Source organism: Acanthochromis polyacanthus, chromosome 12, assembly GCF_021347895.1.
Source record: "Acanthochromis polyacanthus isolate Apoly-LR-REF ecotype Palm Island chromosome 12, KAUST_Apoly_ChrSc, whole genome shotgun sequence".
Lineage (NCBI taxonomy): Eukaryota > Metazoa > Chordata > Actinopteri > Pomacentridae > Acanthochromis > Acanthochromis polyacanthus.
In genome coordinates, this window is record NC_067124.1 from 37,821,927 (window position 1) to 37,844,213 (window position 22,287).

The 22,287-nt window shown below is 38.4% G+C and overlaps 2 protein-coding genes across 6 annotated transcripts in view; both read left to right on the forward strand.

Annotated features, from left to right (window-relative positions):
• ca14 (carbonic anhydrase XIV) overlaps positions 1–15,345 on the forward strand; it is a 27,467-nt gene extending 12,122 nt beyond the window's left edge. Inside the window, exons 5-13 of one of the 5 annotated variants that reach the window (XR_007945420.1) lie at positions 829–924; positions 1,016–1,082; positions 2,083–2,240; positions 4,855–4,981; positions 8,121–8,144; positions 8,257–8,341; positions 8,493–8,527; positions 12,461–12,514; positions 14,829–14,890. Coding sequence is in view for 4 of the 5 variants with exons in the window: in XM_051956736.1 (XP_051812696.1) it covers positions 829–924; positions 1,016–1,082; positions 2,083–2,240; positions 4,855–4,981; positions 8,121–8,144; positions 8,257–8,341; positions 12,461–12,514; positions 14,829–14,934 (717 nt within the window). In the remaining variant the exon portion in view is untranslated. Of the gene's footprint in view, positions 1–828; positions 925–1,015; positions 1,083–2,082; positions 2,241–4,854; positions 4,982–8,120; positions 8,145–8,256; positions 8,342–8,492; positions 8,536–12,460 lie in introns of all 5 variants that reach the window. The other 4 variants (XM_051956734.1, XM_051956735.1, XM_051956736.1 and 1 more) reach the window with 4 other exon arrangements.
• A 2,276-nt stretch (positions 15,346–17,621) lies between these two features.
• On the forward strand, positions 17,622–21,973 carry LOC127536573 (uncharacterized). The gene is made up of 2 exons (XM_051957320.1): positions 17,622–17,755; positions 19,565–21,973. The coding sequence occupies exon 2, from the start codon at positions 19,566–19,568 to the stop codon at positions 20,148–20,150; it is 585 nt and encodes a 194-aa protein (XP_051813280.1). The 5' UTR covers positions 17,622–17,755; position 19,565; the 3' UTR covers positions 20,151–21,973.
• Positions 21,974–22,287: the final 314 nt, after the last annotated feature.

A 22,287-nucleotide genomic window follows, 5' to 3' on the forward strand; every position in this document is an offset into this window, starting at 1 on the left:
GCAGCCATTTGCCAAAATCAAAAAAGTTCATTTTATTTCTCATTAATGTACACTCAGCACCCCATCTTGACAGAAAAAAAACAGAAATGTAGAATTTTTTGCAAATTTATCAACCCGTTGCGCTTCAGTGTTCCGCCCGCGGAACGCTTTGAGATCTGCATAAGCATTTCCTTAAATGTCTGAAGCTGCAAACGCGATTATACAAACACTATACGCCGATGGAAAGCTTGGATTCTCATGAATCTGCCGGTATAAACCACTTTCAGATGTGATTACCACAGCGGGTGAGAAAAACACATTTGTCTGACAAACAACGAATATCCATCCATCCGTTCTCTGTACACGGCTTCAACGTACACAGCGCGACTCACATTTCCGGGTTCATTATTACACACAGAAAAAAAGATTCCACAAAAAACGGCCATAATCCAACCTTTTACATCAGATGACACAAGCCAGTAAACTATTTTGTCCAAAACATGTCCTGAAGTCGGTATAAAATCCACGAATCGGTCGTTTTCGAGGAAATGCACCTCGCGATGTGCGTCCAATATTCCCTGTATTTCTCGTTATATTTTTATTTACAAATAAAATATTAGCTTTTTTTTTTGTACTGAAAATGGCTGTAATTGACTGCAGCTTATAGGGCTATAAAAGAAAAACTGAAATATCACAAGAGAATGAAGCGAATGAAGAAGAAGCGCTTCGTTCTGTGATTCAGAGTGTTGCACGCAGTCTTTCCTCTGTTTACCTCCCTCCCTTTCTTTTTCCCTTTTAACCCTTCGCTGTGTGAAGACGGACACTAAACCCTCCTCTTCCTCCCTGCAGCTCCACGTGGTTCACTACAACTCTGAGCTCTACCCAAACCTGTCGGCCGCCATGGCGCAGAGAGACGGTTTGGCCGTTTTAGGGATTCTCATCGTGGTAACAAAACTGCTCGGCACATGAAAAGCAAAGAATAAGCGTTTGTAGAAGAGTGTGAGCAACATTTAGGCCTGAGTTTTGGTTTCCTTAGACAGGTGAGGAGACAAACCAGGCGTTCAACAGCATCCTCAACTACCTGAGTCGCATCAGGCATGCAGGTAAGTCGATTTAGAAACCCCAAATTATACACAGCAGCGCCCAAATGTTGATTTATAGTCAATTTTTATGGTTTCTTCTGGCTGGAAATGATGAAAACAAGTGACAAAAGACACTAAAACATTGTGTTTGAGGTGTTAATGGTTAAATTTAACCATTTTTATGTGTTTATTTTACATTTTTCCCAACAAATATCGTGTCCAAAAATAGAAAATCCTACGAAAACGCAGCTTTTACACTATTCCAAATGGTTCTAGTTCGTTCTAATATTGTATAAATTGAGAACAACTGATGCAGTAGCTCTCTAATACGTTAACAGTCACAGAAAAAAAATGAAAAATTGTTCATCCCCATGCCAAATGTGGTTTTGGCTGGAATTGACATAAACAAGCAACAAAACACTGTAAAGCTTTTTGTTAGAAATGTTCATGATGAATTATAATGATTTTTATGGCTTTACTGTACATTTTTGCTAAAAATACTATGGAGAAAATCATTCATACTCCTTGAAATTGCCCCCAGTTCTGAAGAAAATGCAGCTCCCAGTGGTTCTAGATCATTCTAGTCAGTTAATAATCACAAAAAAAGATCCAAAACTATTCCTTTCCATTACAAATTTTGATTTATGGGGAATTTTTATGTGCTCAACATGTTTCTTTTGGCTGAAAATGACAAAAGATGGTAAGTATTCAATAAATATCCAATTTTGGGGGCAAATGACAGCAAATATCTGTTAAATAAGTCGAGCTTCATGATGAATTTTAACTATTTCTATGTCCATTGGGATTTTGTTCACTTTTATGTCAAGATTGATCATTAAAACCATCTAACATAATGTATTATTGTGTTTTCTACCTTGTTTATGTCATTCCCACCCATAGAAATTCACTGTAAATCAAAATTTGGGAGAAAATCTGGCTCTGAAGCTACACATACGTTGCTTTGGAAGTTTATTCTGCAGCTTTTCTACAACCTCTCAGACCCTCTTGTCCTCCCTATCAGACCAGAAAGTCTTCATCCCGGCCTTTGACGTCCAGTCGCTGCTCCCTAAAGATCTGGGACGCTACTACCGATACAACGGATCGCTGACGACACCGCCCTGCTACCAGAGCGTCATCTGGACTCTGTTCCATGAAAGGGTTCAAATCTCAAAGGCACAGGTCCGGTTCAGACACCGACACACAACCGGCATCGCTCAACTGAAGCTCATCGACACTCTGAAGCCCAAAACCGGACGGCAGCTTATCACTGCAAAAACTCAAAATCTTACCAAGTCTGTTTGTCTTATTTTTAGTCCAAATGTCTCATCCCACTTGATTTAAGATAAATTCACTTAACAAGAGACATTTCAGCAAGATGGGGGGGACTTGTTTTAAGACAACCTCGTTTTAACCCTCGTGTCGTCCTGTGGCTCAAATTGACCCATTTTAAAATTTGAAAATGTGGGAAAAAAAATATTTTCACAGTGAAAACTTCCAGATTTTCAAATTTTTTGGGGAAATTTTTTGGACAATTTTTAATGGGAAAAAAAGAAATGTTTAAAAAAAGTTTCTTTAAGAACATTCGGGGAAACAATTAACCGAAATTCGCTGGATTTTGGTTAATGTAAGTGATAAATATGTAATCACTTTAGATATTTTTAAGATTTTTTGGAAGATTTTTTTACTCATTTTTTAATTTTTTTTACAATTTTCCTTTTTTAAATTTTTATTTCTTGCTAAATTAATTTTAAGGAATTTTCTTCCTGAAGATTTTTAAAATTTTTATAAATTTGGGGAAGTTTTTGCTGAATTTTTGGATTTTTTTTTTTTTTTTCCAGAAAATGCAACAATATTTTTTGCTGCTGTAAATGAAGACAACAGGAGGGTTGAGACACCTAAGCTTGACAATCCTGGTAAAATATAGCTTAAAAATTTTTTCCCAGCTAACGTTATGATTTCAGTATTCTAAATATCACATCTTATTTCAAGAAATCTTACCAAGAGATTTTTCACTTGTTCTATTGGCAGATTTTTTTCACTTATTTCAAAGTAAAAGTTCTTTGAAATAATTTTTTTTCTTGTTTTGAGAGGGGCATTTTTTCCAGTGCAGAAAGGCGTCTAATTTTTATGATTTTCACCTTTCAGACAGTCCTCAAACTCATCATTTTTTTTCTGATATCCATCAGGAAAATTAACCAAATTTGAGCTTAAAATTGTGGCATTTCATCAAAATCTCTTTACGTGTCTCATTTAGAAAGTCACCAAAATAAAGTATCTGATGTAAAAACAAAGAAACAAAAAAAAAACACTAAAATTTCTGATTCTCCATGAGAGTTTTCAGTTTGAACTGCAGTCAGTGACAGAAATAAAGACCAAAAAGACACAATTTATCAGTCAGAATGAGTGAAAACGGAAAGAATGATCAGATTTACAACTTTTTCAAAATCCTAGAGCTAATCATGTGTGCTTTAAATTATGATATTTCATTAAATCACTTTATTCTACATGTCTCATTGGGGGGCGGGGGGGGAATCCAAAAATCAACTAACTGGGTAAATTAGTGTTTCTACAAAGAGACTGAGAGGAAAATCAAACCGACTGTTTCAATAAAATAAACGCAGCGTGGCTCAGAAATGGTGTACGACTGTAAAAATTAAAAATGTGCATATGCAAAGTGACTTCAGATACGTCCAAAATGCCATAAAACTACCACAGAATAATAGAAAAAAGTGTCCAAAATGCCCCCAAACCCGATCAGAATGACATAAACTTTCCTGAGAGGAATCTAAAATAGGGCTGCTCAGTGGCGTAGTGGTTAGCACTTTCGCCTTGCAGCAAGAAGATCCCTGGTTCGAATCCCGGGGTGGGCCTGGGATCTTTCTGCATGGAGTTTGCATGTTCTCCCTGAGCATGCGTGGGTTTTCTCCGGGTACTCCGGCTTCCTCCCACAGTCCAAAAATATGCTGAGGTTAATTGAGTACTCTAAATTGCCCGTAGGTGTGACTATGAGTGTGAGTGTTCGTCTGTGTATGTAGCCCTGCGACAGACTGGCGACCTGTCCTGGGTGTCCCCTGCCTTCGCCCGAGTCAGCTGGGATAGGCTCCAGCTCCCCCCGCGACCCTAATGAGGATAAAGCGGTGTATAGAGGATGGATGGAATCTAAAATATTCTGAATCAATAAAATAAAGTCAGCATGGCTCAGAAACAGTGAACAGAGGAGCAAGCTGTTGAAGATCCATTCAGCATGGAGAAACATCTTTCTGCCGCTGATGAGCAGAGAAGAGAGGAAAAGCTTGTAGAGGCTGAAAAAAAATGGAAATCCTCATACTCATAATGACTCAAAATCTGTCCAAAATGATTAAAAGTGGTCCAAAACATCTGAAACAGTCACAAATGACCAAAAATGGTCCAAAACAGTTGGGGAAAAAAGTGTCTAGAATGATCGAATTTGTCCAAAATTGCATAAATGTGCCCAAAATGATTGGGGAAAAAATGTCCAAAATGACATATAATTGCTTAAATTGAGCATAAAAATGGTTCAAAATGGCATAAACAATTACACAAATGTATAAAATAAATGCAGCATGGAATGGAAATGGTATTTGGCTCTAGATATTAAAATTGTACATCCGCAAAATGACTTCAGATTTGTCCAAAATGCCATAAAGGATCCCCTTAAATGTGCAAAAACTGAAATTGTCTGTAATATTTGAGTCGATCAGCAGGACAGGAACTCGCTTTTAGTTTCAATCTGAAGTTACTCTATATGCTCCTTTTTTTTCCTCCGCTGCAGCTGCTGAAGCTGGAGACGATTCTTTACTCGAGTAAAGCCGAAGAGGCCGACAGGATGCTGCTGCAGGACAACTACCGGACGACACAAGCGCTGAACCACAGAGTCGTCTTCGCCTCCTTCTCTGCAGGTCAGACAGAATCATTCTGCGTTAGAAAGTAACACAAAACCCACTTTGAAGTGAAAGATAAACACATGCTGCATTAGGAGTTGATTATTTTCCTTTATAAACATGAATTCCTCTTACAAGAACTCAGAACTCAAAAAGCATTCTGAGCAAAACTGTAGGACCCTGTGAGGCTCCATGGCCCAAGAAGGAGTCCCTGCATGACCTCTTTTGTCTGTTTTTTGTCATTTTGTGTCTCATTTGTCATATTTGGTGTTTCATTTGTGATGATTGTTTGTTGTACTGTATGGTTGTGTCATATTTGGCTCATTTCTGTCGCTTTTTTTGGTAATTTTTGTCACTTTTTGTCATTTTATGTCTTGTTTTTGTCGTTTTGTGTCTAATTTGTGTCATTTTCTGTCTTGTCTGTGTTCATTTGTGTCTCCTTTGTATTGTTCTGACTCTGGTTCGTATCATTTTTGCTGCTTTCTGTCGTTTTCTTGTCATTTTATGTCTCGTTTTAGTCGTTTTGTGTCTGTTTTTGTCGTTTTGTGGCCGAACACACCTCAAAAACTGCTCAGAAACAGCTCGAGGAGTTTCTTCATAGCCTCCAGCTCCCCTGATGAGGGTTAAGCAGTGTGTAGATAATGCATGGATGGATGAAGACTTTGCTTTGTACATGCACACTAGCTGTAGACAAATAGCCAGTCTATGTTTTGCATGCACACTAATTGCTAAGAGTGATGGTTGCTGGAAATGTTCCTCTGTACCTCTATGGAGATATTCCATTAAAAATCAGACGTTTACACCAAGAATAGTCATTTAGCACATTAACTATGTCTGCACTGGATTTATCATTTATTTATTGGTGTCTTCATTGAAAAAAAATTGCTTTTCTTTCAAATATAAGGACATTTCTAAGTTATTCCAAACTTTTGAACAGTTGTGTACATGATTTAAAGTTGCTTTATATCAGCTAAAGTTGCCCTATATTAGTAAACGTTGCTCAAAATTAGTTAAAGTTGCTCTGTATGAGTTGAAGTTGCTCTGTATGAGTTAAAGTTGCTCTATATTGGTTAAAATTGCTCTATGTCAGTTAAATTTGGACTATATTGTTTCAAATTGCTCAAAAATGAGTTAAAGTTGCTTTGTATTAGCGAAAGTTGCTATATTAGCTAAAGTTGTTCCATATGAGTTAAAAATGCTGAAAAATGAGTTAAAGTTGCTCTATATTAGTTAAAGTTGCTCAAAAATAAGCTAAAGTTGCTCTAAATGATCTAAAGTTGCTCTACATTAGTTAAAGTTGCTCTATATTAGGTAAAGTTGCTCTGCTTTCATTAAAGTAGCTATACATAAGGTAAAGTTGCTGTGCTTTTGTTAAAGTTGCTTTATGTTAGTTAAAGTTGCTCAAAAATGAGTTAAAGTTGCTCTATATAAGCTAAAGTTGCTCTGTATTAGTTAAAGTTGCTCTATATAAGCTAAAGTTGCTCTGTATTAGTTAAAGTTGCTCTATATAAGCTAAAGTTGCTCTGTATTAGTTAAAGTTGCTCTATATAAGCTAAAGTTGCTCTGTATTAGTTAAAGTTGCTCTAGATTAGCTAAAGTTGCTCTGTATTAGTTAAAGTTGCTCTATATAAGCTAAAGTTGCTCTATATAAGCTAAAGTTGCTCTATATAAGCTAAAGTTGCTCTGTATTAGTTAAAGTTGCTCAAAATTAGATAAAGTTGCTCTGTATTAGCTAAAGTTGCTCTGTATTAGCTAAAGTTGCTCCATATTAGTTAAAGGTGACCTTGTTTGTGGTCTAACTGAGGATTGTGGGTCAGAGTTTGCTGGTCTCCAAACTGTAAACTGCCAGCAGACATAACAGGACATCAGTTTAGTTTTGAAGGAGCTGTGGTTTGCTGTCCATGGACGGAGCTCAAACAGCCCTACGTTCTCCAGATAGCTTGTGCTCGACACCAAGACTTTCTGCATGCGGCAATAACTTACTTTAAACTACTTCCAGTGTATTTTTGGAGGCGATCCTTCAGTTGGAACAAATGTGGAGCAGCTAAAGGTCAGAGCCCATCAACACGTCGACGACGGTGGAGTTTAACGCCAACTTGCTGCTCATAACGAGAACCACCACAACAAGCCAGCGTGAGGCAGAGCGGACCCGAAGCTCGCAATTAGCGCCGAGCGAAGGGTGGAATGTGGGGAGAATTTAACTCTGAGAAAGAAAGAGTCTTATGGAGAGAAAAGGAAGGAGGGGAAACACTGGGGGAGCAGAGAGAGCCGCTGTTTGTTTGCGAGCTGATTAGAGAAAAAGGATTTGCAAAAATCCAAACACTGACTCCATTGTTGTCACAAGAGTCCAACTGAGAAAAAGGGGAGAGAAAGAAAGGGACAGAGGGAAGTGAAAGAGGGAGACAGAGTGGTGGCCAAAGACAAAGGAGAAAGAATCTGTGTAAAGTGCTCATTGTAGGGAGTGACTGAACTGGAAGGTCTGTGATATCAGCAGCTTCAGACCCATTCAGAGAGCTGAGCAGCAGATTGTCCTGAGATAAAAGAACCCAAAAGCATCAGTATCATACAGTTTTTATGATACGTTATGCATTTTGTAGAAAAATCATAAATATCTTGCAGTTTTTGTCATTATTTATTCTGTATTTTGCAGAAAAATCATCAATATCATCCATTTTTTCTAATTATTTATTCTGTTTTCTGCAGAAAAATCATCGATATTGTCTAATTTTTATAAGTATTTATTCTATATTCTGCAGCTTCCAGTTTTTAATGATTTCTTCTGTATTTTGCAGAAAAATATTGTCCATTTTTTCTAATTATTTATTGTTTTCTGCAGAGAAATCATCGATATTTTCTAATTTTTTCAGTATTTATTCTATATTCTGCAGCTTCCAGTTTTTAATGATTTCTTCTGTATTTTGCAGAAAAATACTGTCCATTTTTTCTAATTATTTATTCTGTTTTCTGCAGAAAAATCATCGATATTGTCTAATTTTTTAAGTATTTACTCTATATTCTGCAGCTTTGAGTTTTTAATGGTTTCTTCTGTATTTTGCAGAAAAAATATTGTCTAGTTTTTGTAATTATTTATTCCGTACTTCTCAGAAAACCATCAGTATTGTCTAGTTTTTCTCATCATTGATTCTGTGTTTTGCAGAATCGTGGAAGGAGCTCTCCTCCGGTGAGACTACCAGTTGTTTTCATGCATGTTTTTTAGCCGCTATAAGTGGTAATAGTGCACTTTCTTTAAATAACTGAGTATTTTTGAAGGTTTTTGTTTGTTTTTCCTGCAGGTGAAGTCACGGCCATAGTGATAGGAGTGATGTGCGGCTGTGTAGGTCTGGCAGTCGTCGTTCGCTTCATCGTAAAGACGATACGGTAAGAAGCTTCGGCCGCTTCTCTGCTTCTGTTCTCACAGAGACGGCATGCTGGTCGCCAGTCTGCTGCTGTTCTGGTTTAACTGGAGGATCTGCGGAGTAACCGAGGAAGAGTCCAGCCTCCCCTCACCCTGTCTCGTTTCTCTCGGCAGATTTTTTTAAACTCCTCCACCGTGAAACAGTCGCGGTAAACAGGTGGCTTCCCTGATCTCAGTACTGACCAGGACGCTCAGCCTGCACTGACTCTCACTCTGGAGCTTCACAGTTATGCCTCGGCGCTGATCTCAAATCAGTTTCTTGATCAAAAGAAAGAGTTTGGTAACGTCAATCTGCACATTCGTTAAATTAGACTGCCATGGAGGATTCTAATGGCTGATGGAAACATGGAAATGTCCATGATTGAATATTGTTTAAAATGAAAAAAACACTTCAAAAAAATCGAAAAATTAACCCAAAATGTCTTAATTTGTGCAAAATGACACATACTTGCCCAAATGTATTGACAAAATTTTCAAAAATGACCAAAAACTGGAAACATTCTTGTTCGAAATGATCGACAAGTTGCCCCAAAATGACACGAACTTGGTTGAAAAGGGAAAAAAAATATCCAAAATTATGTAATTTGCCAAAATATGACATAAACTTGCCTGAAAAGTATTGAAAAAATACCCCAAATGACATAAAACCCGTTCAAAGTCACAAAAATGTATCCAAAAATGACCTTAAGAGGAAAATCAAAGCTACTGGACCAATAAAATAAAAGCAGCATGGCTCAGAAACTGTGAACAGAGAAGGAAGTTGTTGGAGATCCATTCAGCATGGAGAAACATCTTTCTACAGCTGACGAGCAAAGCAGAGAGGAAAAGTCTAGAGAGGCTGGAAACAAAAAAAAGTAAAATATCTACAGTATGTGGAGACAAAATGACAGAAGTGAGACACAAAACAGCATAAATAAGACATAAACCGACAAATCTGAGACACGAAACGACGTGAACGAGACAAAAGCAGACAGAACAACCATAAAGAGGCAATAAATGAAACAAGAAAGACAGAAAACAACCTAACGGAGACTCAGTAGAGGATGTACAAATGGAGAAATTAAAACATATGTAGTATATGGAGCCTCGTTTTTGTCCAGTGTTGGTAAAAACTGTGGACGCTTGGAAATAAAAAGTTGGACGTGTAAATAATGAAAGTTTAGTTTTCTCCAACGCCAAGAATTTAAAAATCATCTGTATAAAAATGTTTCAAATATTTAGTCTAAACTCATTATAATAAATGGAAAGAGACAAAAGTTTAATTTTCTTGTCAAAAAAATAACAAAACACAGCTTATAAAATGGCCATAAAGTCGAATCAGCATCTTTCTAAATCGGTTTAAATGAAATCTAAATGTTGAAATCTTTGTAACATGCAAAAGCAGCAAACGGTTTTTATTTTTAGCTGTTAAATATGATCCATGCTTCAGATATTACTGCTGCTGTTAGCCTCAGACCTCCAGTGCCGGTTGGGCTCCAACAGAAATGTTTAATCCTCTTGTTATATTTCACCATAAAAAGGCTAAAAGCAGCCAAAGATCAGCGCCGGGGATAATCTGACCCCAATAACATGTTGTTTCCCAATTATGGCTTTGTAATCACCTTAATGACTAATGGAGCATGTGGAGGGTTTCTCCCACCAGCAAGAGATTTACCCGCTTCCATTGTTGGTTCACGTTGATTCTCTTAAATATCAGCCACAACATTAACACCAGCTGATAGATGTTGTGCACGTCTGTTGTGGCTTTTTTTCCCAGAACTTCCAACAGATGCTCGAGAGTTTTGTTCCGTTTCTGAGCAATAGTTGGGTTTCTGCTGCAAGAAGTTGATGCAGACAGGAAGTGGCGTTTCAGCTTCGACTGCGACGTTAACTCTGAAGTGCAACAAAACAAATAGAAGTTAGTGGATTCAACTCCAGGAAAGAGAACAATGGAGGGTTGTTATGGTGGAATATATGGTGAATTTTACGATGTTGGTGTCCAAATTAGAGAGGAAAAGACTTCCATTGGACGAAGACGTCTTTTTGAGACTTGCACAAGGTCTTATTTTGCAAAGGTGCACTGATTATCACAACAAAACAAATAATAACTGGATGCGACTCCAGTTCTGTGCAGGAAACAGACCAATGGAGGTTTTCTAGGTTAGTCTACATGGTGAATTCTATGTTGCTGGTGCTGATATTGGGTGGTTGGGTTTCTGCTGCAGGAAGTCGATGCAGACAGGAAGTGGCAACAACAGAGGTTTACTAGAGTAGTCTACATGGTGAATTTTTCGATGTCGGTGCCAATGTTCAAGAGGAAAAGACTTCTACTGGACGAAGTCGTCTTTTGAGTCTTGCACACGGTCTTAATTTGCAAAGGTGCACTGATTATCACAACAAAACAAATAATAACTGGATGCGACTCCAGTTCTGTGCAGGAAACAGACCAATGGAGGTTTTCTAGGTTAGTCTACATGGTGAATTCTATGTTGCTGGTGCTGATGTTGGGTGGTTGGGTTTCTGCTGCAGGAAGTCGATGCAGACAGGAAGTGGCAACAACGGAGGTTTGCTAGAGTAGTCTACACCCCCTGTCAAAAGTTTTGAGACACTTTCTCATTCAAATAAATTAGAACCCGTCTCAAAACTTTTGACAGGGGGTGTATATGGTGAATTTTACGATGTCGGTGCCAATGTTAGAGAGGAAAAGACTTCTACTGGACGAGAACATCAAGAGCAAAGAAAAATGTCGCTTCTTGTCTTCTCCAAGTTTAACCAAACAGCACTGAGTCCACTACCTTGCAGCGGGTAATTTTTTTAGGTTAGTTTTTCGACTCCTTGTCCAAAGACAAACTTAGGGCACTGTCTAACTTGCAAACTTTATTAGCGTAATATTAACTCAAAGTGCAACAAAACAAGAAGTAGTTACTTGATGCTCCAGTTCTGTCTAGGAAACAGAACAATGGAGGTTTGCTATGTGAGAATATATGGTGAATTTTGAGTTATTGATGGAGATATTAGACAGAAGAAGATTTCTATTGGACAAGGACAATGAGAGGACAGAAAAATGTTGCTTCTTGTTTTCATCAAACTCTGTTCAGAAGCCCAGAAGTTTGTCTTTTTTGTCTCCTGCACACCGTCTAACTAACTGTCTAATCTAAATAGTACATTTAGTCGTGTGACGTTTTGGTGCCAGACCTTTATCATGCAAGAAACTCTATGAAAACAGTCATGAAGAAGGTTCCACATGGGCGGTTGTTGCAGTGAAAACATACAAAAAAGGTTCAGAAATGCCCTGCAGTGGGAAAACAACCCAATGTTTGCAGTGTTTCAGGGACTATTAAGCTGCTGGAAGAAGCCAAACTGCAGCCATGAAGGGTTTTACGTGGTTTGTAGCAACGTTAGAACGTCAAAATGAGATCTAAAAGACTGCAGGACCAAAGTTTTACTAGCAGAACATCATCAAGAACATCAAACTATCTCGACCAAACTACCAAACAATGATGGAAAAGAAGATGATTAGACCAGGACTGCTTCTTTCATTGCTCCATGGTGCAGTTTTGATGCTCGCTGTAGGAGCTTTTGGACCAACATTTGCTGTTTTAAGGATGTAGTAAACCAGATTTCCAGTCTTTTCAAGCCTCATGGTGCTCATTTTCTTTAGATAAGACGAGAAAATCTGTGTTTCTCACGTCACCTTCAGTGGTTTTAATGTTGTGGCTGATGCATGTTTGCAGTTCAAACCTCCTGATCTCACAGTTTTTAGCCTAATTTGCTTTTTAAATGCTTTGATTTAACCTTCTCTCACTCTTTGCTCAATCTCCCAATGACTTAAAAGTGAAACTGTGATCATTTCAGTGTGTGTTCCTCTAATTAACCACTTGCTTTCTTAGTATCAATCATGAGTGTGCTCTTATTTTGAAATCTCACCTCCACCTACACCCCCTGTCAAAAGTTTTAGGACACTTTGTCATTCAAGTAAATGAGAAAGTGTCCTAAAACTTTTGACAGGGGGTGTAAATAACAGGAGGCTTTTTCTCAGTATTTGCGCTGTGGAATGTGTTGATTTTCTGCCTGTCCTGGTTGTGATTGTTCCTTCTGATCAGCTCTACCTCTAGCTGGGACGTCCTGCCCAGTAACCGAGCAGCTCCGATGCCAAGGTTCCCACCGTGACCTCCGACCTCTCCCCTCTAACCTGCAGCTCACCGTGACTTTAACACCTCGTAGAGCCTCGCCGCTTACACAAATTCCTCAGTACTGTACGTTAGATTAGCCACGGAATTCCCACAGTGTCTCAGGAATTCTTTAACATCGGAATAATCCTTTAATCCCAGGTGTAATATTCACTGGATGTGAGGCTTTTCTGCTGCGATTGTAATGATGTAAATTTACGTGTGAGGGTTTAAAAACGCTTGTATCTCTCAAAAATTGATTTAGAATTCGGCTTTATTCAAAAAAAAAGTTTATCTTGTCTAGATATTGCAAAATACTGACATTTTTCTGATTAAAATTGAGGAATTTTCATTAGATAACTGGAATTTTAAACTATTTTGAACTAATTAGTCATTCTAAAGTTATTTCGGTGATTTAGTGAAGGAGTGCGCCTGCTTAGAATCTAAAAAATAATTTAAAAACAGCAGAGAAAAGACGTTTGGAACCTTTCTGACGCTGGCAAAGACGTGGAGAACGGCTGTTAGCTTTGGACGACATTCAGACGTGGCTTTAAACCCGTCATACGGAGATTTAGTCCTGCTGATTTAAAAGATCAGACTAATTAGATTCCTCACGCGTTGCTGGAACAACTTTTTGTTTTTCCACCAAAATAATCCTTTCCTTTCCGCGGCCGAAATATTTCCAAATAATAATAATAATTTTGTAGCCACATCTGCCTTTTCAGTTCAAGACTTAAAGTAAAGACATAAAGTAAATAAAAATGGAGTAAATGATGTTTTATCAGGCAGTTATGAGAAGCTCTAGTCATGTTTTTGCAGTAAAATAAGCTTTTATTAATCCCACAGTGGGGAAATTTGTGTTAAAGCAGTAAAAGGGAAAACATTTAAGAAAAATCAGTAGAAAAATACAAGAAATGTAAAAAATATCGCAGAGAAAATGTTCTCCCATGAGTAGAAATATTCATAGTAATAATAGTATTGTTATAAAGATTTATTTTAATTCATTTAAATGTTAAAATATTCTCTCTTTTTCCTTAATTTTTGAAATGATAAATATCCTAAACATGTTTGTTTTTTCAGTTAGATTAACACGTTTTCTAAAAAAATAGAACTTTTAGGTGATTCTAGCTGATTTTTTTGGGAACATTCCCTGCTTCTTTTGCAGATTATTTATGGAAAATAAGAGCCTTGTGAGTTTTATTTTGCATGAAGCAGCAAAAGCAATTTTAGTCTGATGCATTTAAGTGTTAAGATTTGGTATTTTGCAGCGAGAATGCTGTAATAAAAGAAGTTATACCTTCAGTTATCAGTGTTATTGCACAGAAACGCACAGAAAAGTAGAAATACTGCTCAGGAAGTATTAATATTGCACAGATTTTTTTTTCGAAAGAGGTTCTAAAAATGCAGAATGTTGCATTAATTTATAGATTTATAGTTTGAGCAGCAAAAACAGGCATAAACTGATGCATTTGAGTGTTAAAATGAGACATTTTGCAGCATTTCTATGAATAATAATATGTTTTTTAAAAGTGCAATATGGAAATCCAGTGAATATCCTTGTTAACTCTCCTCCCTGTTAGTTTATTTTAACCTAATTGCACTAATTTATCTTTTCAATTTAGTGTTAGCACTAATATTTAGCGATTAAACCACAGTAAATCACATCTTTGTCGGCTTTTCATCATGTCTTGGAGCCTTAAACTCATCACAGGGTGTATTTTTTAACAAACAGCGACCTTTTCTGGATGATAAAACAAACTACAGCATACTGACACATAATTAATTTGGCATTAGCATTAATTTTTAAAGATTGAAACACACTTTTCATCATGTTTTGTAGCCTTAAACTCATCCTGAAGTGTATTTTTTTTACCAAACAACGACTTCTTCTTGATGAAGTCCACACTGACACAATTAATTTAGTGTTAGAACTAATTTTTAGAGGTGAAAACACACTAAAGTGTATTTTGACAGGTTTTTCTTTGTGTTTTGGAGCCTTAAAATGATCCTTTAGTATATTTTATACCAAACAGTGGCCTCTTCTGGATGATATAATAAACTACAACATACTGACACACAAATAATTTGACATTTGCATTAATTTTTAAGGATTAAAACCCACTTTCCATCATGTTTTGAAGCCCTAAACTCATCCTGGGCTGTTTTTTTTTTTTTTAACCAAACAGCGACCTCTTCTGGACGATTTAACAAACTACACCACACTGACAGATTTTTTTTTGGGCCGTTCTGCAGCAAATCGGACGCCTCAGTTTGGATAACTTTGACTTCTTTGGTGTTTCAGGACAAAGGAGCCGGAGAAAGGACACGAGAAGAAACAAGACGTGGCTCTGAACTCGACCTCAGAGCCGGAGAAGAAAGAAGAACCGTCGCCTCAGACTGAACCTTAACTACAAAAAGACCAATCTGTCAGAAAAAGCAACGAGAGAACCCACAGTTTCTTCAGTTCCTTGGTGTAAATACGTCGTTTTGCTGGTGAACCTGACTGTAAATACTCTGTAAATACATATTTGATTGTTTATCTGAAGCACAAGCACTCTGCACTAAACTCGTTCACTGTGGGTTAATAATCACTGATTTTTTCTGTTGAAACAAACTAGAGAAGCTGGCGTTGAAGCACGTGTCTGATTTGTACATACGGATGCTGTCCAGACGTTCAAACTCATCAGGATGAGTTTTATTTATGCACATTACTGTGATTATTCTGTTGAAAAGAGGATTTCAGCTGCTACATGTCACGTGGGTCGACTGATCGTTTTGTTCTTGTGTCTAACCCGTCACATTAAAACACCTGAATGTGACATTTTTCTGTTTCTTGGTTCATTTTCTGGTTATTTGGATCTTATTGGGAGCAGACATCAGCCTCTAAACCTGAAAGTTTTCACCAAAAAAGGTTTGATTGCAGCTTCTGCCTCTGCAGGACAGAATAAAGTGATTTGTTTAATGTTTGAATACTTCTTATAAACACATTAAAAAGCTGATAGAAGCACAAAGAATTAAACAATAGCCTCCTGCATAGTCTGTAAAATTATGTTTTCTGAGTTTATATCGTATTTGAACCATCTACAAGCATTAATAATGGTATAAAAAGCTGCGTTTTCTTAAGAATCAGGGACAATTTCAAGAGGATGAACATTTCTGGACATGGTATTTGTGGTAAAAATGCAAAATAACACATAAAATTGGTTGAAATTCACAAATTTTTACTGCTTTTTGTTGCTTGCTGATGTAATTTCCAGCTAGAATAAACCAGCTGAATGAATAAAAATTTACTATAAATCTATATTTAGTGTGAAAAAGGAACAATTTTGGGGACTGTGTTTGTTGCTTCTTTATGTCAATCCCAGGCAAAAGAAACGTGATGATCATCAGGGGCAAAAAATCTGCTCTGGCATTTTTGGCCCAAAACGGCCCACAGCATTATCGGTCAGCTGAATCAAGCACTAATTTCTGAAGGACAAAAAACTGACAGAGAGGTCGGATTTTCAGAGCAAAAATTCAAAAAACAACCCTGGAGACCTTTACAGACTTGTTGAGAAGTTGTAAAAAAAAAAAAAAAAAAAAAAAAAAAAACTATTGCAATCCAGCAGAGCAGTGGTATTCAACTAAAATTCAAAGTGGTCCAGTCTGAGAAAATGTATTAAAGCAAAGGTCCAGAACATCATAATGTCAAAGCTGAATTAGGGCGATAGCTAAGTGTTGATGTAACCTACTAGTTTTATTAGCGTCTGCATGTAACCTAGCCTAGCCGCGCTAGACAACCCATGGCAACGAATTTAATTCTCTGCCAGGGTGGGTCTAGTTACCCTCCATAAGGCTCGAGGTTGGATTCTCCTAAAACTGGCCGGACCAATCACCATGAAGTGTAGAGTCAGAAGGCGGGCGTAACTAAGTAACGACAGAGGCGCGACGATTCTGACAGAAACAACCGGAAACAGCTAGCCTAGCCGCGCTAGACAACCCACAGCAACGAATTTAATCCTCTGCCAGGGTCGACAACAAAAACGACAACAGTCGTTGAGCTCCATTAGCACCGACTCTGAATAATCTTTCTGTTAACATGTCTGTAATATACTTGAGCTTCACCCATTGACTGTATAAATAAGGCTTCACCGAACTCCCGCATCCTCTGATTTCCAGCGCTCGAGGAGCCTATTCGTTGCACTGATTGGTTGTATACCTACCCAATTGCTGCAGAATGATTTGATAGACAACCTTTTAGCCCGCCTCCCTCCCTGTTGAGCGTCACTAGACCCTTGCGGTCTTCTGAGCATGGGTCTAGCGCGGCTAGGCTACATGTAACCAGTAACTGACCTGTAAATTTCCGAAGAAAAATGTTTTTCTTTATCTTTCTTTTTTTTGGGGGGGTGGGGGCACGGGGGGCATTGGCTGAGTAGCGTCACGTGGGATGCCTGCATTCGTATGTAAATGGTTTGTGTGTTTCCTGAGCTGATAACCAATGACCCAAACACTGGAAAAGCTGCGCTGGGATAATAGAAGCGACCTGTGAAATTTAAAATGTCATTACAGTTTACTGATTACAGGTCCGGGGGAACCTGTTGACACCGGCCCACCGAGACACGCCCAGATGGCCAGTCCACCCCTGATGATCATATAAAAATTCACGATAAATCAGATTTTGGAATGGGAAGGAATAGTTTTGGGTCATTTTGGGGGCTACTAACTGTTTTGTTGTTTGTTTTTGTCAATTCCAGGCAAAAGAAACCAGATAGATAATCAAAAATCGACTCTTAATCAAATTTGGCACTGATATGAATAATTTAGGACTTAAACATAATGTATGCATTCAAATAAAACATAGACGGAACAGAATAATTTGAGAATTATGGTAGAACATGACTTGATTGACTCCAGTCCTTTGGGTTTGGACATTTCTGACGAACAAAACGAGCTCAAATTCACATTTAACTCGTATTTAAACACATAAATTGTGAAGCAGCGACTAGCAGCAGCAGCACAAAGACACAGAGAGCTTCTAAAAATACCTGCTGCTGGTATTTCCAGGAGTAATCTGATCATCTGCGCCAAAGCACAGCCGTGTGGACGCAGCGTTGAAATGCATGAGCTCAGGCTCCTCCTACTGAGACGATCAGGAAGTGAAATGTGGAACTGTGAGCAAAGGGCAGCAGAGAAAAGGTCTCACATCTGGAGCCTGGAGGGTCACTTCTGATCGTCTGCTGCCAAAACCAGGTAGGGAAGTTTCCTCAGCTGATCCTCAGGCTTCGTTTCAGGTTTCAGGTCTGCAGCTGTGATTCTGTCTCAGGTTCCTCCTTTGGCTTTGAAACGTTTCGCTCACTGTGAGGCACTTTCAGGCAGAATGAGATGCTTTACTGTGGAAATTCACAAAAGTGGAGAGAGAAAATGGAAAAACTGAGATGTAAAGGAGTTTTTCTGGCTTTTAAATTCCTGTTCTGCAAAGTTCTGGTCATGTTTTCAGCTCACAACGCAAACCTGTGTGTGGAAATGAACAAAACTGGAGAAAAAAAATGCTAAAACTGAGATGAAAAGGTTGTTTTTCCTCAGGGTTCTATCCTCTCTTTCTTCCTCATTTTGCAGCCAAAATCTTCTTTTCTGGTGCACATGTGGAGGCTGCAGGTCGACAAACTCTGACTTTTACATAGAGTTCAGGAAAAATATGACGTTCTGAGGAAGTTCTGCAAATTTCTAGTCATGTTTTCATGTTACAGTACAACCCTAAGTATGGAAATGAACAAAACTGGAGAAAGAAAAAGTTCAAACTGAGATGTGAAGGAGTTTTTCTGGCTGTTTAACTCTTGTTTTCTTGAAGGACGATGGCTGCTGTCAGGGTTTTCCTTTGTTCTGCTGGAACATCAAACATTTTTGGTGGACATGATCCTTCCTATAGTTGAAATATTTAGAAATTTCTTGTTTTTGCAGCGGGCTGCAAAGTGATGTAGTGGTTAGCACTGTCACCTTGCAGCAAGAAGATCCCCGGTTCAAATCCCAGCCTGGGCCTGGGATCTTTCTGCATGGAGTTTGCATGTTCTCCCTGTGCATGCGTGGGTTTTCTCCGGGTACTCCGGCTTCCTCCCACAGTCCAAAAATATGCTGAGGTTAATTGGTTACTCTAAATCAGGGGTGTCAAGATCCGTTCCTGGAGGTCCACTATTCTGCATGTTCTAGAGGTTTCCTTCTTCCAACACACCTGATTCAAATGATCAGCTTATCATCAAGCTCAGCAGAAGCCTGATAACGAGCCTGATGATTTGAATCAGCTGTGTTGGAAGAAGGAAACATCTAGAACATGCAGGATAGTGGACCTCCAGGAACGGATCTTGACACCCCTGGTCTAAATTGTCTGTAGGTGTGAATGTGAGTGTGATTGTCTGTCTGTATATGTAGCCCTGTGACAGACTGGTGACCTGTCCAGGGTGTCCCCTGCCTTCACCCGAGTCAGCTGGGATAGACTCCAGCACCCCCCATGACCCTAGTGAGGATAAAGCAGTGTATAGAGAATGGATGGATGTGGAGACTGCAGGTTGACAAACTGTCTTTTAAGTGGAGTTTTTAAGAAAAAGTGCAGTTTTGCAAAGTTCATCATGTTTTTAGGTCACCATACAAACCTCACTGTGGAAATTAAGAAATCTGGAGAAAGAAAATGTTAAAAATAACATGTAAAGGAGTTTTTTTTTTTTTGACCGTTTAACTCTTTTTTTTGGCTGCAGGATAACGCCTGCTTTTGTCTTTCATCAAACATTTTACAACTAAATATTTTTCAGTCCATATATGGAGGCTGCAGGTCAACAAACTCTTTAAAAGCTTTCTCTTATTTTAAAAAGAGTCAGTTTTTAAAGAACTGAGAAACTTCTGCAAAGTTCCAGTTGTCTTTTCAGATTAAGAAACTTGACTGAAGCCTTACTGTGGAAACTGACAGATGTGAAGACTTTTTTTAAAACTTTTGAATTCTTGTTTTTCTTGTTTTTTAAAACTGAGATGTGAAGAGGTTTTCCTGACTGTTTAACTCTTGTTTTCCTGCAGGATGATGGCCTCTCTCAGGGTTCTCCTCTTCTTCCTCGTCTTCTTCCTGCTCAAACTCCAGACGTCTGCTAAAAACGACGCCCCCTGCCAGCCCTCCAAGTGGAACAACGGCTACAAAACCTTCATCAAGCGCCACATCCGCTCCGGAACGCCCAACTCCTACGACGAGGACGAGTGGAAGGCCTACATCAAGACCCACGGTGGCTGCGACCGGCCCACGCAGTCCTTCCTGCTGCCCAAGGACCTGGACCGGGTCCGGGCCGTGTGCTCCAGCGGCGGCGGCCAGGTCTACCAGGAGAACCTTTGCATCAGCCGGCAGCCCTTCAAATTCGTCACCGTCAGGAGCGAGCCGCAAACCTGCAGCATCCGCAGCGTCAAGGCCGAGACCAAGCACCTGATCCTGGCCTGCGAGGTCCTGGAGAACCAGTGTCTGCCGGTGCACTTCGAGGGGAACCCGGAGGGCCTGAGGCCGGACAACAACGCCAGAGGATGCCAGGACCCGGACACGAGAGGGGACGCTGCAGCCCTGAGGACGACCTGGCTCTGGATGCTTTCTGCTGTAATATTTATTATTTATGCTTATTAAACTGCTTTGGATAGATAGATAGACAGACAGTGGGGAAATTTACAGTGTACAGCAGCAAATAGAACACTTTAATCAAAGAAAGAGTGCAGCACACAGTGCATATACATATATATGTCAGGGTAGAGACTGCGATTTGGTAGAATTGGAGTTTCTACCAGTAGAGATTGCAATTGGAGTCTCTACCAGTAGAAACTCCAATCCTACCAGTAGAGATGGAACTTTAAATCTGACCCCTGACCCTAACCTTAAAAGTCTAACCTTAGCCCTGACAAATCTCTACTGGTAGGATTGGAGTTTCTACTGGTAGAGACTCCAACTCTACCAAATCGCAGTCTCTACCCTGACATATATATATATATATATATATATATACTGAAAGTCAATAGAAACTTTGAGACCATATTTTTCAACATATTTTTTTATTTTGAAGCCCGAAACTGGATTTTCTTCATATGAATCATTTGTTTAGCATATTGGCATACAGAAACAAAAATCTAAAGTTTCAAGAATGATTTCAAAATAAAGAATTTCACAAAAGAAAACGGCACCTGCCAAACACAAAGTCACAACAGTCAGTATGGCCTCCATCTGCTTGGATGCAGGCAGCAATCCGTCGGCGCATGCTTTGGACCAGGCTTCTGATTGTGGGTTGGGAACAGCCCATACGCCTGGTTACATCACTGTAGCTCAAAGCGGCCTCCACCATACCCAGTGCCCGGAGACGTTGTTCATGTGATAGACGCGGCATGATGCTGTTCACTGGACTAACAATGGTGGCCTTTTTTGGGCCTTTATATAGGCCTTCAAACCCCATTCTCACATTGTGCAGATACTCACTGAGTATTGCTTGGTGTGTATTTGGTTCACTTTTGCAAAGTGACCAACCCATGTGCAATGAATCATGACAAAATGACAACTCATCATTATCTCAACTACCAGGGCACTAGATCATCAGTAAATCCACAATGAATAATTACAAGTAGAATTCTGCGTACATTTCTACCTCAAAGTTTCTATTGACTGTCAGTATATATATATAAAAGTATTGTCTTCTTCTGAAGAAAAGAAAGCAGTATTTACGGCAACATTTTTATGAAATTGCACAGCGTCATTCTTTACATTTTATTGTACAGTTTGTAAGTGGGTCAACGAACAAACTACTGGAGGTTTCATTTGGAGATTTAAAACATATTTATATAAAAAAAAAGTTCAGTTCCTACTTCAAAACACATCTATTGTGGGATTTCAAAAAGGGAAAGATAAAAGCTGAATTTATTTAACAACTAATGTCTTCTCTGGATGCTTCGGTCTACGTGGGATTGATAACATGCAGGAAAAAAAAAGCAATTTCAGTTGATTTTTGCTTTCCTTTTCAACCGAAACAAATATAAAAAATGTATTGTTTTTTACTGCATTTTGTACCAAACAGCCATATTTTCACACAGACAATAAATAAGCTATTACATCACAATATAACAGCTGAATATTTATAAAAAAAAAAAGTTACATTTCTGAGGATGCATTTTTTGTAAAAAAAAACAAAAAAAAACAAAAACAAAAAACAGTTCCTACAATAAAAAATAAAATTAGCAAAGAAAAGGGATTCACATTTGAAGTCAGAATGGTGATTTTCATTCCTTTTCCACTGAAAAATACATTTCATTATTGTGCTTTTTTGCTCTACTTTAAGTATGTAGGTAATATGTGGTCCATTAAATCACAACACAGCAGCTGTGTATTTATAAAAAGTTCAGTTCCTTCTTGAATATTCATGTATTGTGAGATTTCAAAAAGACAAAATAAAATCTGGATTTATTGAACAACTAATGTCTTCTCTGGATGCTTCTATCTACAGGGGATTGATAATATGCAGGAAAAAAAATGCAGTTTCATTTGATTTTTCATTCCTTTTCCACTGAAACAAATATAAAAAATGCGTTTTTTTTGCTGTATTTTGTACCAAACAGAACAAAATCTGGAGGTTACAGATGATGCATAGTCCATTAAATCACAACAAATCAGCTGTATATTTATAAAACGTTCAGTTCCTACTTGAATATACACACATTGTGAGGATTTCCAAAAGTGGAAATAATTAAATTTGCAAAGAAAATTGATTTACTTGACAATTAATGTC

What these genes read in the sequence shown, in the direction of transcription:
- LOC127536573 (XM_051957320.1), top strand. Translation starts at nt 19,566, where the DNA reads ATGATGGCCTCTCTCAGGGTTCTCCTCTTCTTCCTCGTCTTCTTCCTG.